The sequence below is a fragment of the Glandiceps talaboti genome, chromosome 6 (genome assembly GCF_964340395.1).
Source record: "Glandiceps talaboti chromosome 6, keGlaTala1.1, whole genome shotgun sequence".
Lineage (NCBI taxonomy): Eukaryota > Metazoa > Hemichordata > Enteropneusta > Spengelidae > Glandiceps > Glandiceps talaboti.
Window position 1 is genome coordinate 10,453,597 of NC_135554.1, and position 16,878 is coordinate 10,470,474.

Genomic DNA, 16,878 nt, shown 5'->3' on the forward strand with positions numbered 1-16,878 from the left:
GGCAAAGACATGTTAACGTATAAAATTTACGTCATCCTTAACTGCATGTAAGACTTGAGTACAATTTTTCTTCTGGGTCATGACTTAGGTCATAGAACATGTCATGAGCATATCTAGCTTAGTATGCATTAATTGGTATTAAGCTTTCCAAACATGTTAACAAAGTAGTCATCGGTTGACATGTATTCACTTCCAAGCGTGCTGGGGTGCTTTGTGCAGACTTCAACTTGTGCTTTTATTCAACTGCAACCTATGAATTGCCCAATATTCAGATTTAATTATCAATTTCCAAAAATGAAATAACATTCACATAAATTGACTTTAAGTTATTATTGATGCCATCGATTTATCAATTGAAGGCATTGACTTATCAATTGACGGCAGTGGCTTATTAATTGAAACATTGACTTGTCAATTGATGCCAGTGACTTATCAATTGACACATTGACTTATCAATTGACGAGTTCGGCTTTTGGCGTGAATTAAGTGGCATACATGTAGACAGACAGACACCTACACACACTCTCTAGTAGCACCGTCACCACCACACTACTTCCCCTTACGATAGGTAATATAATTAGCGCATTCAAATTGACAGAAATTTAACATACATGTACATATACGTAAAATTATCAAATTATTACATAATGGTGTGGCAATTCTTCACATTAGGATAACAACTCTATCCTTACCATCTGATCTTATTATCACAGTATATAATCTTTCTGTTTCTCCATTTCCGTTGGCTTCACAATAATACACACCAGGTCGTTCATCACCAGAACCCAATACAAGTTTTCTAGCATAAGTTTTGAAATCTGTTGCGGTATTTTCACCAGGTAAATTAGTCCCTGTCCCTGTATCTAGTACTCTACCAAAAGTAAAACTGTTACCAACAGGTGAATCCTTTCCTGAATATCCTCCGATGAACATTTCACCAGAAGCTGGGGGTTCTGCATGAAGATTAAAAAGAGTGATGTCTAGTCTTGCATCTACAAAAATGTAAAAAAAAAAAAAAAAAAAAAAAAAAAAAGATTAATATTAAACATTAGCATTCATATCATTCGAATTAAGTAGATGCATATGCATACATCAAATATCAAAAGTAATCACAACATTTAGTACATTATTGTTTTGATATTGTAACTACTTCCCCGCGGACACTTTGTGAGTATTGTTAAAGTATATGAGTTTTACTACTACTGAGAAAAGTGTTAGCACTAACTTATTATGATATTGTATTTCACTATGATATTATATTTCATGTTGTCTGCTACGTTTTTGTTTTCAGTTATAATCCATTAATAAAGTATCAGATGTAAACCGAATGTCTTGCATAAGGAGTGTTGTTCGTATAGCCTTTGTTATCATTAATGTAGACACAAAATACTATAAAATTGTGAAGTATATATATATTGTTAAGAATTCATTAATTAAGCTAATTACCAAGCAATATGAATAATGCAAATGGTCCATTAAAATGAAAACTACAACATCAAACGATACCAGACACGTGCGCTTTGTTATCTCCATATCATATTAAAATAATATTTGAAGCTTGAATTCTTAAGATATCAACTAATTACCGATAATCATTAATTACACACATGATTGATTGTCAATAAAAGCTACATCATCAAGCAATATAAAATATGCACATTATTATTGCCAGAATTTAATAATTATGCAAAGGACTCCTTAAATTCTATACTACATTAACAAACATTATGAAACACTTGTGAAAATATATATATATATATATATATATATATATATATATATATATATATATATATATATATATATATATATTTTTTTTTTTTTTTTTTTTTTTTTTTTTTTCACTCAAAGACAACGCCCTCAAAGCTACAATACGTTGTCTTGTACGCGGTTCGGATGTAGACATAACTAAACAACATGGATAGTCTATGGATTAATAGAGCTGGACCCTACATCCCCATGGACTTAATGAATACGAACCACCTGGCATACATAACTGACTTTGCACATCGTATCTTGCCGTTTCACACCTGTTATTACGTCACTTTTCACTTAACACTTTCCGTCGTTCGTATGAGCGCTGTTGGTTTTATTCTATTAGTTATCCATGTACTGTAGCTTGATAAAGATGTGATATATATAACAATAAAGTGGTTTGTGGTTTCATATGATGAAACTATGGTCCTCTTATTTACTATATATAATTTTTTTGAATGGAGTGCTGTGGTCCGGACCATAAGTTGAACTTTCAAATCGTGTAACATATATATATATATATGTATATATATGTATATATATGTATATATATATATATATATATATATATATATATATATATATATATATATATATATATATATATATATATAGTTTTGGTAGTACTGGAACTCTTTCTTGGGTGTAACTCGGAGTTTCACGCATATTGCGATCATCAGACACTCTGAGTGTCTGATGATCGCAATATGCGTGAAACTCCGAGTTACACCCAAGAAAGAGTTCCAGTACTACCAAAACTATTACGCTCTGCCACTGCGGTATAGAGCACTGTCTTATAGCAGATTGATACTCACCGAGTTATATATATATATGTATATATATATATATATATATATATATATATATATATATATATATATATATATATATATATATATATATACAAGCGACCTATCGGCCAGAATAGCGCCGCTGTCTTTTGGGTGTTTTTGTTGTTCTTTTTTTTCGTGTTCGTAGCATATAGAAGTGGTTCTGTTTTCAGCTCCTCCACTATGCCGTTTTGTTTTTAGCGAAGTAATAAAGTGGTTTGTGGTTTCATATGATGAAACTATGGTGCTCTTATTTACTACACATATTTTTTTAATGGAGTGCTGTGGTCCGTACCGTACGTTGAACTTTCAAATCGTGTAACAATTTACAGTACAATGATTTGATACTCATTACAATGTTACAATATTCGTGTTAACAGACCTACTGTTACAATATTGCAATGCATGGCTATGTTATGTCGCTGATATGATGACCCGTGTACGGTAGCAATATCCACACATAGTATGAACGATTTGAACTAGCGTATTCGAACGTTGTCATCGGCCGGCAACGTCAAGATACTCCGTGAAACAATTACCCTCTCTTGAAGTCTGAGGCTGTATGTAATTCTCTCATCATTTGAGTTTCCTTACTAGTTTATGCATGATCAAATGTTTATATTGCACCACAAAAATTGATCATTCAATCGATCAATTATTCAACCAAATGATAAATCAATAAATCAATAAATCAACAGATCGATCGATCGATCAATTGATCAATTACATGCTCACTGCCCCCTGTGCATAGAGTGATGGCTGCTGCAACAACTGCTGATAGGCAATTTTGACGTGGTGATATCGCCACCAATTTTGATCGAACAAAATCAAAACTCCATAAATGAACCACAAAGTACGTCCCCTTTCCCCCTTTCGAAAAGAGGTAATTTTAGAATGATTATTATCGTTTTTATTTATGATTGATGATGTCAAAAATCATCAGCATATGCTAGCAACTTTGTAAGTTCGGATTGGAATATAATACCTACAGTGGAATGTACTATTCTGTAGGAGTTTCACTTGTCGTTGAGGGCGCACGATGAGTAGAATTACATTTCCTTGTTGTCTGCTGTCAATAGTGTCTTTTGAAAATTGGCTCTTAACTTCAATTTAGTGGACTAATGATTTCCAATATGGCATCAGTCACAATGCTCATTACATATTTAATTTTTTTTCAATAAATACAAAAACATTAATAAAAAATAGAAAAGAACGTGCTGACTTGAAATTAACAATCTAAGTAAGCTACACTCTGGGCATCTTTATTGCAGATATCAAAGCAATCTGACAAGTAATATTTGAGAGGAAGATGAAAATATCATTTTTGACAACAAATTCATCAAAAAGGGATCAAAAAATCTGAATTGCCTTCCCAAGCAACTTGCCGACCAAATACCAAAGTGTTCTGACTGTCGATTTTGGAGAAGAAGATGAAATTTAAAAAAAAGAATTGATGAACAGACGACAGACGACGGATGCCGACAGAGAAACAACCTCTAACTCTAAAGCTCCATGCAGCAACGGTGGAGTTAATAAAATAATTAAGTGAACAACAGTTTATACGAAATGGCCAGGTCATGCACAGATATAGACAGTAAACCTCATGAGCCAAGGCAGTGTTTCACAGCAGCTTGGGAGTATGTCAGAGTAACCTCTGTTACTTCAGTGTGCTGAAAGATGTTTGTGCACACGGCTATTGAAGGACTGAGCACCATTGCCATAACAACTACACTGTCTGGGAGTCCAAATATAATTACTTCTGCAAATGACGTATCAAAGCTAAAATCTGCATCATCATATTTTATTATGCACGTCCGCTATGTGTCCGTCGACAGGTTTACTAAATTACATGATATCTAAGCTTACATTCTTAAGATATAACTTAATCACCAAAAGCATTAATTATACAAATTAATCATTAATGCTAAAAACAATTATGATACAAGCATTGCTTTCGATCTTCAACATACAATGTGAGTATAAATTGTATTGACTCCAAAAATGTATTCTTAAGATATAGCCTAATTATCAATAATCATTAACTATGCAAATACTCAATAATATGTATTGAATATTCATCTAAACCTAATCAGTTCTTACTATTGCCATAAGAGGTGTAACAAGTTTCATTAAAATTGAAGCAGTAGATTTTGGGATACCGTGTTCACAGACAGACAGACAGACAGACAGACAGACAGACAGACAGACAGACAGACAGACAGACAGACAGACAGACAGACAGACAGACAGACAAAAGCATACCATAACCTTTCCTTACTGGATATAAAAATGGCGGGTTGTTTACTCTACAATGTTGTGATCTGCTAAGTCTCGAGAGAAATGATACGAGAATGAAAGTCGAAATCTCGGCATCTCAGACTCTTGAGGGCGTGGTAAGGGTGCAATTAGATTAAATAAAACAACATTGCCCTCTCAACACAATAAGAAGATAACTATCTGGCGGCAAATTTGGAAATATCAACTCCACCTAACAAATGCCGCCAAAGACAAAAAAAAAATATTATAGAGGTGCAAGCTGCACATTCAAAAGAATTCAAATTATTGTAGTCTATTTTACAGTACGTGTAATTGACTCACTTTTAATTGAATATACACAGACTGGCGTAATTTTTCATACGTATCAAAATACCGAGCAATCCCTACCCTTAACAATTCTATAAGACAATTTTGATTTCATAGACGGCATATCTCTACTTCACCCTTATACTACAAATGTTTAATTGATGGTTTTTCCGAATAAACCTAAGGGAATTGGCGAAACAGGCAAGATCTTGACATTAACAAATAATAAAAAGCCACTAGCGCCAACATAGAGAATATCTACATTTATATGCATACATATCCAAACATAGCGTTACATACTGATACAAACCAGCTGCAGAAAAAAACGACATATAGCTCACACGTGAGATCTCGAGAAACGATTCATGGCAAAGAAAAAGCAACAAAAACCAGCAAAATATGTCAGAAAACGGTCAGCAGGAAACTGTAATGTAAAAGAAAACAGCAACAACATGTGGAGAAAAAGTTCAGAATCAACAAGTAAAAGAAAGGTTGACATAGAAGAAGCCATGTTAACAGCAGTTATTAGCACAACTGAACTTATACGGTTCAGTAGTGCTATAGGCATTGCAAAGTGACTGTCTGTCTGTCTGTCTGTCTGGATGTGTGTGTGTGTGTGTGTGTGTGTGTGTGTGTGTGTGTGTGTGTGTTTGTAAACAACTCTACCAATTGCCATGATATTTGGTGGGTGTATTACCTTGGATGTCTAGTTGGGAAATTCTTCAAATCAAAATGATCGTACCACCGGTGTGTGATTTGGGTCAAAAACTTAAACTCAAAGTACTAGGCAGATCAGTCTAAAATTTGGTGGGAACGTTCTTAGGGTTGTCTAGATTAAGAATTGTTCTCGAAATGATGATACCATGCATCAGTGATATGTAAATTAGGTATAGAAATGTCAGTTTTTTGGTCAAACATTGTTAATTCCAAAACTACTGAGCAGATTGGGGTTAAATTTAATGGGGATGAATAAAGGGAAGTATATATGAAAAATATTAAGCATATAATGATCTCACGAGTGATATACAAATTAGGTGTAAAAATGTGGATTTTGGTCAAAAACTTATCTCACAAAGTATTTGGTCAATGAGATTGAAACTTGCTGAGATGTTTCTAGAAGTATTATTCTGCAGATTACATTTTGGTCAAAACATTTTGACACAATTGGCCTTAGCAATCATGACCATACCCTTAGCAACAACCAAATGGCAGTATGTTCTGGTCAAACAACATCATCTAGTATGCAAGTGAGTAAACATTAAAACATTTGTATCAAATGTCCCTAGCAACCATGACCACACCCGTAGCAACAGCCAAACGGTGGTGTATTTCACAAAGGTAACAACAGGTATTCTCAGACAAGTGAACGAACATTTAAAAAATATATGCAAATATGCCTAGCAACAAGGCCACGCCCTTGGCAACAGCCAAAAGATAACATATTTTGCAAGGATAACAACAATGATTAATAGAATAGTGCATTCAAAAAATGAAATTAAATGTGCCTAGCAACCATGGCCACGCCCATAGCAACAGCCAAATGATAACGTATATTGCAAAGATAACATCAGGGATTCATGAACAAGTGAACAAACAATCGAATATGTACGCAAATTTGTCTAGCAACATGACCACGCCTATAGCAACAGCTAAATGATTGCCAATATTGCAAAGATAACAACAGGGTTGGATAGGCAACTGCATAGTCAACAAATGAACACATTTACCAAGCATGGATCAGCATGTGGGTAAACTTTTTCAAAACTGTACAGTTGTGTTGCAACAAGCTATTTTTTTTTAGATGTTCCTGCGCTCATCCTTGAAATATTACAACCTGTTTACTGAAAAATCAAGAGGAATTAATCATTGGAAAGACAACTGAAAATGACATTACGTTCGATTGGAACCTCTGTTATGGTTAGATTAAAATTTAATGTTCCCTATACGTCTGTAGATAAAACCCCGAAAGCGATTACCTCAGATCGTATTCCAGCTGATATGTAAGTAAATCTCCCACCAATTACACATATAGTATCACGTACGCTGATGCAATGTGAAAGTCAAAGATGTTACACGGGATCGGAGGTTGACAAGTGCGAAGATGAAATAAAGTACTCCCCACTGTAAAAGTTCTCATTCTGCAAGATTGAGACAATTACATAATATTGTAATAGAAATAGCATTGAATTTGAAAATGTGTGATGAATGGAGAGATTATATTTATTCATGTTAGTAGTCACTGTATTATGTTTATCCAGAATAGCAAAATTAAACTTTTTGTTGTAAACGTAGAAGTATAAAGTTCAAGCATGTCCGTGTTGTCTGTAAACAAACAACTAATTACCCTTTGCTAATTCTTAACGAAATACTAAATACTGATGAATAGGTTCAATACTACATAACGTATATGGATTACGTAATTTTAAGATAGTAACGTGGTTTCTCAAAAAGGAAAAACTGTTAATATTATAGTACAATTAAAAAAAAAATAGTTTTGGTCCTCCGAGTTAAATTTGTTATAATGGAATAGAAACATATACACCCCACCAGTGGTAAATTTCCTTCATTGATTCCATCAGGAAATAAATACTTTGATCACTTATTTTTCAGTATGGTGTACACCAATAGCGTGTCCTACATCTATTCTTACTTGACGTCCAGATAAAATGAAATACCTAATCCACATGAAACTTGAACATAAAACATAGTTTTTTTACTAGCATTTTCAGCTTGGGCTTATTGTTGGGCACGCTTTGGCGATGATTACTTCCATTGATTACTAAACTAAACTGGTTCGACTTTCTTTAATTGCTATATTACGCAACGAAATATGCCATGAATTGAACTAACGAGAACAAAAAACGTATATATGTCGTGCTGAATATGTGTGTTTTATCGGTGGAAGCTAAATCTGTATCCGCCAAACTACCGTTTTTGTATGAAATATATATCCCTATGTGTCATGTGTCATCCACATATAACATCAAAATTTGATAGTTGATGCGTGAGATCTATATAGGAAGAATTCGAAGAATCGAATAACATTCGTACACAAATATCCTTTTACGAGAGGAAAGTAATTACATGGTATCATCGACCAAAGTGTTACTCAATATGACTAACTCAAGGAGGATATAGTATACGAAACAAGACATATATGTTATTATAGCCATACATATCTACTTTCTGATCACGTACTCGTATGCTGGCGAATATGACAAACCAGTCTTTAAAACGTGTAATTACATTGAGTCCTTCAATATGAAGATAGCACCTAATTCTAACTAGATGTGCCGTGGACTGTGTCCGGAAATAAATTACTTGGTGGTAACACACATACATACATACATACATACATACATACATACATACATACATACATACATACCTACCTACCTACCTACCTACCTACCTACCTACATACCTACATATATATACACACATACATACATACATACATACATACATACATACATACATACATACATACATACAAATACAGACAGACAGACAGACAGACAGACAGACAGACAGACAAATACACAGACAGACAGACATACATACATACATACATACATACATACATACATACATACATACATACATACATGCATACATACATACATACATACATACAGACAGACAGACAGACACCCAGACAAACAGACAGACGGATAGACAGACAGCCAGACAGACTAATATTTTAATAAATGAGGTGGATACTTAAATAAATTGAAAACTGTCCTAGATTAAACAAATTTCATGAAAATAATACCACCCCTTCTCAGAGGAGATAACTAATGCTACCTCATTCTTTCGTGTAGGCGGCCCTCAATGGTATAGTTGCAGAATGATTTGCACATATACACGTACAAGTAGCAGTCATTAAAACAGATTAATTCCATTTTGTAGAATTTATTGATATAGGGTTATAACATACGCTATGATGTCACCACAAGCTCGCAACTTTCATGTTATCACAATATGATGTGCTGTGTGCATCAAGAGAGATTTTAACTGTTGCACACGCCCATGTTTATGTAACAGGATTAACATTCGTTGGTTTCAAAAATAGTTTTTATAGGATTATTGATTTCTCTTTTAATTACATTCGTAGAATGGAGTAGAATTAGAAGGAAGGAGTGAATGTTTCAACTCTAGGCATGCAAGGTCAGATCACTGAAATCTGAGCCTTTCTGTTTCGTTTCCTTTCCATGTCTTCGAAGTAAAACTGTACCAATTTCATGAGGAAGACATTTTAATAGGCACACATAGTGCTAGCATATCGTCTGTGAGAGAGGTGTTATTTATGAAGCTCAGGTTTAAAATAAAACATCCATTGTGGGTTGTTTTCCCTTTTAGGAATATATGATCACACAGTTGGCTACTTTGTTTCATTCTTGTACAGGGGGTGATCGAGGGGTTGCAAAACAGTGTTGAATATTTTTGAACGCTACAAAAATATATTGCGTGTAGTGACAATGAACATGTTAACGAAGTTAAAAAGTAAATGAGCATCTGTCAAAGCGTTTCTTTAAATACATTGGGATGTATGGCTACCAGTTAAATACACGCCAACACTTCCTCGGTTCGAAGAAATACATTAAGGCGAGAGTGAACGCGGAAGTAATGTCCGATGGAAGAAGATAAGATTCCCTTGTAAAAAACACAGACTTTAAATATTCGTTAAATTTGTAACGATTTCAGTTACCATCCTTAGCCAATATTCACTACAATATGATTATTTATGTTACTTACCTAGGCAAGCGATCGATGACATAAGAAAAACTGTTACACGAAAGATATCCATATTCGGACGTTCCCGACTGCTCTAAGCATGGGGATTATAGCGCTCTTCTATCAAATTTGCATTTTATCACGTGACGATGACCAGGCATGAACCTTCCCACGTCGATGTATATCGTGCCATCACGCTTACACCAATAGACAAAGTCATCAGAGTTATAATAATTTAAACTTACCTAAAAGACTAAATGACCATTCTGATGCACGTTGTTTTTATTCCAAGGAGACTTTTTGAAGCTCCAAAAGCTATGGGTGACCGAATCAAATTTTGATATCATTTTTACAAGCGCAGGATTTAGATGAGACAGCGAATGAAACTGACCGCCGCTACAAATGGTAAAATTCCCCCTTGAAGTCGATGGTGTTTGATTATTACTCTCCCCTATAATGCAATGTAATGCGCGGGAGACAAAGTGAACTTGCTCTTGTTTCACACGTATACGTATGTTATACGTCATCAATGACAACGAAGGGTATAGGAACAACAATCCTTATTGAATGTATTCAGTTTACGTTTGGTATATTATATACATGCGATGTTTCACGCGCATGAACAAATATCCTTTCTGTCAGTAGGCAATATTTAAACAGAAATAGTCGCCGAGAAGTCAGGAAAGTCATAATTGTTGTGTGTTGCCAATGATAAGATTTACATTCGGAAGTAAAACAGGTCATAAATGATGTCAAGGGGATTTAATTTCACAGCTGACACTTCCATCTTCATTGTCTGAGTATCATAAATATTTCATGTCAAGGTTTTTAATGATGTGAAGACAGTAAGTGTATGTATGTATGTATGTATGTATGTATGTATGTATGTATGTATGTATGTATGTATGTACGTACGTACGTACGTACGTACGTACGTACGTATGTATGTATGTATGTATGTATGTATGTGTGTGTGTGTATGTATGTATGTATGTATGTATGTATGTATGCATACATGTATGTATGTAGGTATGTATGTATGTATGTATGTATGTATGCATGTATGCATGTATGCATGTATGCATGTATGTATGTACGTATGTATGCATGCATGTGCGTGCGTGCGTACGTACGTACGCACGTACGTATGTATGTATGTATGTATGTATGCATGCGTGTGTGTGTGTGTGTATGTATGTATGTATGTATGTATGTATGTATGTATGTGTATGTGTGTGCGCGCGCGTGTGTGCGTCCATGCATGCATGTACCCACACATGAGTGTGTAGATTGCTCTGTTCGTTTTGTCGTGGACGTTAATTACGGTATTTCACAAAAAAATACTCATTGTAAAATCATGTATTCATGTCAGTGGTTGTAATGCAGTCGATTGGTTAAACAATCCCGATCTTGAAAATAAAGCAATGCCAGAAATATGTAATATTAACTGCTCTCGTTTATTTCAATAGTACAAATCACATTGTCTAGTGAAGTTAACCCGGTTATTTGGATATGTCACAGATTAATTTTCTCTTCCCACACCCATAGTGACAATCTTAGTGAGAATACTATCGGACACGCCGATACTTGTTACACAATATAAATGGGTTATGAACTACATGTAATAATAGAATGTTTGATCTATTGACCTGTTAGTCATAACTATTTTAACCTCTATGCAGCATGACTTCCTTGTGATTGTTTAGAATACCCACAGACCAGTTCATATGTTAAATCAATCTCATCATATTACAGAAGGAGGAAACAGAGTACATGGTATCTATGACAGTTACTTTGGTGCACTGTATGCTCTTAAAACGTAATATCATGTATCATTTCAGTTAATAGTTTGTCTAGCAGTCTTGATTTTCTATTATTCTTAATGGTCCTTTCTGTGTAATGTTTGGGAGTGGTTGGTGTTTCTATGTCAAACTGCATGTAACTGTGGTGCTGTTATTTATGAAGCAGGAGTAAGGGATGAGGGGGTACAATGTACATAATGTAAACCAGATGTGAACAAGGCACTGATATCATTGTATATAGTCGGAACAATGTCCCTGCAGCTTTGCCACCACGGTATGAGTAGACCATCCCCACCCCTGAAAAAATTAATATATATACATATATATATATATATACATATATATATATATATATATATATATATATATATATATATATATATATATATATATATATATATATACAGGTTTTGAAAATTTGAACCAAATTATATGCTATAGACCCTACAGAACTGTTTCGTGAGGTGCGTAGTCCTCACTCATCAGGGGTAGAATGGAATATAGTATCTGCGTTTCCTTACCGTTAAATTCTATTATTCTAATGTTCCTAACAGGGAATATCTACCTAGTAACATAGCGTATTAGCATAGTTAATTGTTCTGCAATAATGATTTATGTCTATTTATAATGACATAAATCATTATTGCAGAACAATTAACTAAGTAAACGCAGATACTATATTCCATTCTACCCCTGATGAGTGAGGACTACGCACCTCACGAAACAGTTCTGTAGGGTCTATAGCATATAATTTGGTTCAAATTTTCAAAACCTGTATATAATTCGCTCTACTACTCGTATTGAGCACTTTTATGTGGTTTTATCTACATCCAGTCAATTATATATATATATATATATATATATATATATATATATATATATATATATATATATATATATATAATTAACCTGGTATGAACTAATGCTTTTCTCATTCACAGCAACTGATATTAAATCGGTTTGTAATAAAAACTATTTTACTTTCATTTTCACCCTGTCATGTTATATACACGACACCTAAAAACAATAAGTATGGGAAGCATGATTTCCTGGTTATCTTCTTACACGGAATATGCCAGTAGAGCTATAATTAGCAGATACTACATTCTTTGTGGTTTGTTACATGAAATGTCATGTTGGGTGTTATGTCATAGATATAGCTTTTGGACAGACCAAATATGGTCACTACTAATACTCATTACAAAACTTTATTTCAAGCACTTTAGTAAATGTGGAAAGGGATGTGAAACATGTCAGTTTGTATTTCTGGAAGTAAAACACAAGTCAAATCTCAATGCTCATTTTGCAATGATACTTGCGTGTCGAAACATAGTCTAGTTCCCATACGAGGCATTTCGATTACTACCATCATCCCCACTCACGTATAGGGAAAGTCATTGTTTAACACAGAAATCTGTGCTACCCTCGCTGGGCGAAGGGTAAACAACACATGTCAGTAGGAATCCATCACAAATTGCCAGGCAGTTGCAACAGGTTAGTACCGTTAGACAATTACTCATTAACCGAACTCTACCTATCCAGTCTAAAACTAAAATCATGCGGGAAGCGATAACGTCATCGCGTTTATGAAAGCAGTCGGGTCTAGCACAGATCTAAAAAGCCTGTGTATTCCGGATCTGTAGATCCAGTTATTGCTTATGTCGTCATGCCAACCTAACATTCTTGACAGTCGATTGGTCAGTGCTTCTAATTAAGAAAACAATAATGTACAAAATTAAGAGGGTCTATCGCCATCTTTTAAAATAGCAACCTGCGCAATGATCATGACCTGCAAGTATATTGCACTCGCCCTGTTCTGTATCTCAGTTCGCATTATTTGTGTGTGTGTGATCACAATTTGATCGTAATAGAAATTTGGTAGTTTATCTGGTCTGATAGCGGCAAGAAGTCCCAATACATTGCAGTTGGAGATGTCGCCATTAGATATTTCTGCGGAACTTGTCTCATAAACCTATTTTATTTTAAACAAGTGTTTTACCGAAAATTCCATTTCGGCCTCCTCCCTTTAACAATTAAGTTAACTTAAACCAGATAGCTCCCGGGAATCACAAATAAACGGACAAACGTCCTAATAACTGTCAATACAGAGCAGAATACCACATTAATTGGAGATCTTTCACTTTTTCTTGTGCGATTTCTGAACGGCATTTAACACCAACTTAAGGGGTAGTACTAATAAGTCATGTGTATCGTCTCCCCAGTACTGACAGAAATTACCCACAGCTTCAGTACCTTTTAGGGACCGGACAGAATTTACGGCAGGGGGGGGGGGGGGGGGGCTGGGGAGAATTATCTCTGACTTCGTTTTTTTCCTGGCCCCCATCCACTGTGACCAAAATTTCACAGCCCCCCCCCCTTTCAAAAGTATAAAAATTTCATGCCCCCCCCCCAAAAAAAAAGAAGAAAAAAAAGTGCACAATATCCTGCCCCCTACAATAACTAAAAAGAGTACAATTTTTTTTGTTACTGTAGCACAACTGTAATATTTCTTTTGGTACTACTATTATGTTACTATTTCAGCCCAAACAACTTAGTAGTTGTAGAGGAAGTTTTTTAGAAAACAAAACAAAATAAAACATTTTGACCATACATGTAATCATACACATGTGGTATAATCTTGTTTATTTCCCAACTAGACACCATAAGTAGTCATCACTTAATACCAAGGCATTTGATGTGGTGGTTTTAACTGTCATTCACTGATACATACACAGAAACACAGACACAGAGTAAACACACATTCACATGCGTGATTTGTGAAAAACTGTAGTGGGGACATTTGTGGGGAGTATCTAAGGACATCACATCACCTACATAGTGTATTCAAATATCTATTTATACTCATAACACAATAACTATCTAATGTCAGACATTTGTGATGTCATGAAGTGCCAGCAAACTAAGGATTTTTTGCACACTGAGGTCTGACAAATATAGCTTTCACTTTCCTACACAAATGCATTACCAATACACATGTAAATGTAAGACATTTGTGACTTCATGAAAGTGCAAAGAAATTCAGAATGTTGTGGAATACTCCGCTCACTGTGATTGTCATCAAACAGTTCCCTTCTCCTGTTTTCTAAAAGATCATGTAGTTCTTCTAGACTTTTATGTGAATTCTGAAGATCTTGTTCAGAATTCACATAAAAGTCTAGAAGAACTGCATGATCTTTTAGAAAACAGGAGAAGGGAACTGTTTGATGACAATCACAGTGAGCGGCCATTTGCTGGTAGTGAAAACAAATATATAACAAGTAAACTTGATACTCTGAAACATTGGCTTGGTTTAGTGAAAGCCAAACAAAATGATGTTTCTCATACAAGTGACATCATTGCAAGAAGATTCCCACAGAATGAAGCTGTTGTTAGCGAACGACACAGGAAGACAAGGAGAAAGAAGGAAAATAAAAGAAAAGTAAGAAGAAGGAAAGAGAAAAGAACAATTAGTCAAGCAAAAAGACTGCTGTTAACTGTTTTTAGTGAGCAACTTGTGGATAAGGTTGTAGGAAAATACGGCCAGAAGGCAACTACCAAAGTTAGTGCAAAGTCACTGATGAAAAACACTTAACACTACGCAGACATCTAAATGCTTTACAATATTTAGTACAGATAGATGCATTTGATGATGCTGAGGAGGGAACTGGTTTAATTTCACTGGTTTTAGATAGAAAGAAAGACAAGTCTTGCCTCACATCTTCAGACTCTAGTGAGTCTGAGAGTGAAACTCAAGAATAGTGTCAAGGAAAGAAATAAAACACCTATCTAAATTAATCTGGCCAGACGTTTTTGTATTTACATTTTTCACCAAAAGGTCACTTTTTAATCACATAAATTACATATATATATATATATGTATGTATGTATGTATGTATGTATGTATGTATGTATGTATGTATACATATGTGTGTGTGTAAGTGTGTGTGTGTGTGTGTGTGTGTGTGAACAACTTGGAGTATATAAGAGTAATTCAGGGTGTATCAAATTAATCTTGAGTAGTGTTTTTATGCTTCACTAAATAGGTACATACAAACGTACACACTTCCATTTCAATACATAAATGAAAGTGTAGACATTCAATATTAAAGGCGATATCAAGTGCTATCTCATGCAATGCTAAATTTTCTAACATATTATTTTTTTTTCAATGACAAAATATTTCGCGCCCCCCCCCTTTCAAACCATGAGAATTTTCATGCCCCCCCCCTTCAAGCCTCCCATTTTTTTCATGCGGCCCCCCACCCCAATTTCTCCCCCCCCCTGACGTAAATTCTGTCCGGTCCCTTACACCATTATTTCAAGTTGAACATTATACATTTACTGTGTTTGTGCTATGTGAACCTACATGTCGTAGGTGTGTGGACACCAATGTCTATTTAATGGATTGGATGTTAGCTTTCTATGCATTAATCATTGGGTCACCAGCCGGCCCATTACGGTTGTTTAGTTTTTCTCTCAAGGTAACTCACGAGGATTTAAATCAATACATTTTATCTTAAATTGCATACTTTTCGTACGTTCACTGCTACATGTTGTAGCTCTGGCACTCAACTCCCTTCTACATTCACCTGCAATTGCATTCTTGTTAATATATGTAATACTATTCAATTTCACCGTTTCTTCTCCCAGAACAGTCTCCTTATCCTTTATAACTCTATAGACAGCCTCCAGTTCTCGCCAAATGATGCCAGTTGCCAGCCAATCGTGTAATCAATACATTTTATCTTAAATTGCATACTTTTCGTACGTTCACTGCTACACGTTGTAGCTCTGGCACTCAACTCCCTTCTACATTCACCTGCAATTGCATTCTTGTTAATATATGTAATACTATTCAATTTCACCGTTTCTTCTCCCAGAACAGTCTCCTTATCCTTTATAACTCTATAGACAGCCTCCAGTTCTCGCCAAATGATGCCAGTTGCCAGCCAATCGTGTAAGTAATTCGATCACATAATAATCGTGATATCCCATGGTAAATGCGTCGCTGAACAACTATCTGGGTCCCGGAGGCGAGATTCTGTTCCGCCGTCAACCTACACATTTATTTACCGTAGTGACCAAAACGCACCTCTTTTTGTGGGGACTCGGTCAGTTCTACAACTAGAATCAAACTACCTCTCCCGTCGAGTCAAACGTATATGTGTATA

The 16,878-nt window shown here is 35.1% G+C and overlaps 2 protein-coding genes and 1 long non-coding RNA gene across 3 annotated transcripts in view; 1 reads left to right on the forward strand and 2 right to left on the reverse strand.

Moving 5' to 3' along the window:
* LOC144436430 (uncharacterized) overlaps positions 1-10,025 on the reverse strand; it is a 34,779-nt gene extending 24,754 nt beyond the window's left edge. The window contains exons 1-2 of the mRNA XM_078125228.1: positions 9,927-10,025; positions 693-992 (exon numbers count right to left, since the gene is read on the reverse strand). Of these exons, the coding sequence (XP_077981354.1) occupies positions 693-992; positions 9,927-9,978 (352 nt within the window). The 5' untranslated portion in view covers positions 9,979-10,025. The remainder of the gene's footprint in view (positions 1-692; positions 993-9,926) is intronic.
* The window catches only part of LOC144436302 (receptor-type tyrosine-protein phosphatase mu-like), a 142,264-nt gene that overhangs the window by 63,351 nt on the left and 62,035 nt on the right, over positions 1-16,878 (reverse strand). The window lies entirely within an intron of this gene.
* The window catches only part of LOC144436303 (uncharacterized), a 4,646-nt gene continuing 795 nt past the window's right edge, over positions 13,028-16,878 (forward strand). Inside the window, exons 1-2 of the long non-coding RNA XR_013480946.1 lie at positions 13,028-13,201; positions 16,358-16,434. This is a non-coding gene — a long non-coding RNA (uncharacterized LOC144436303). The remainder of the gene's footprint in view (positions 13,202-16,357; positions 16,435-16,878) is intronic.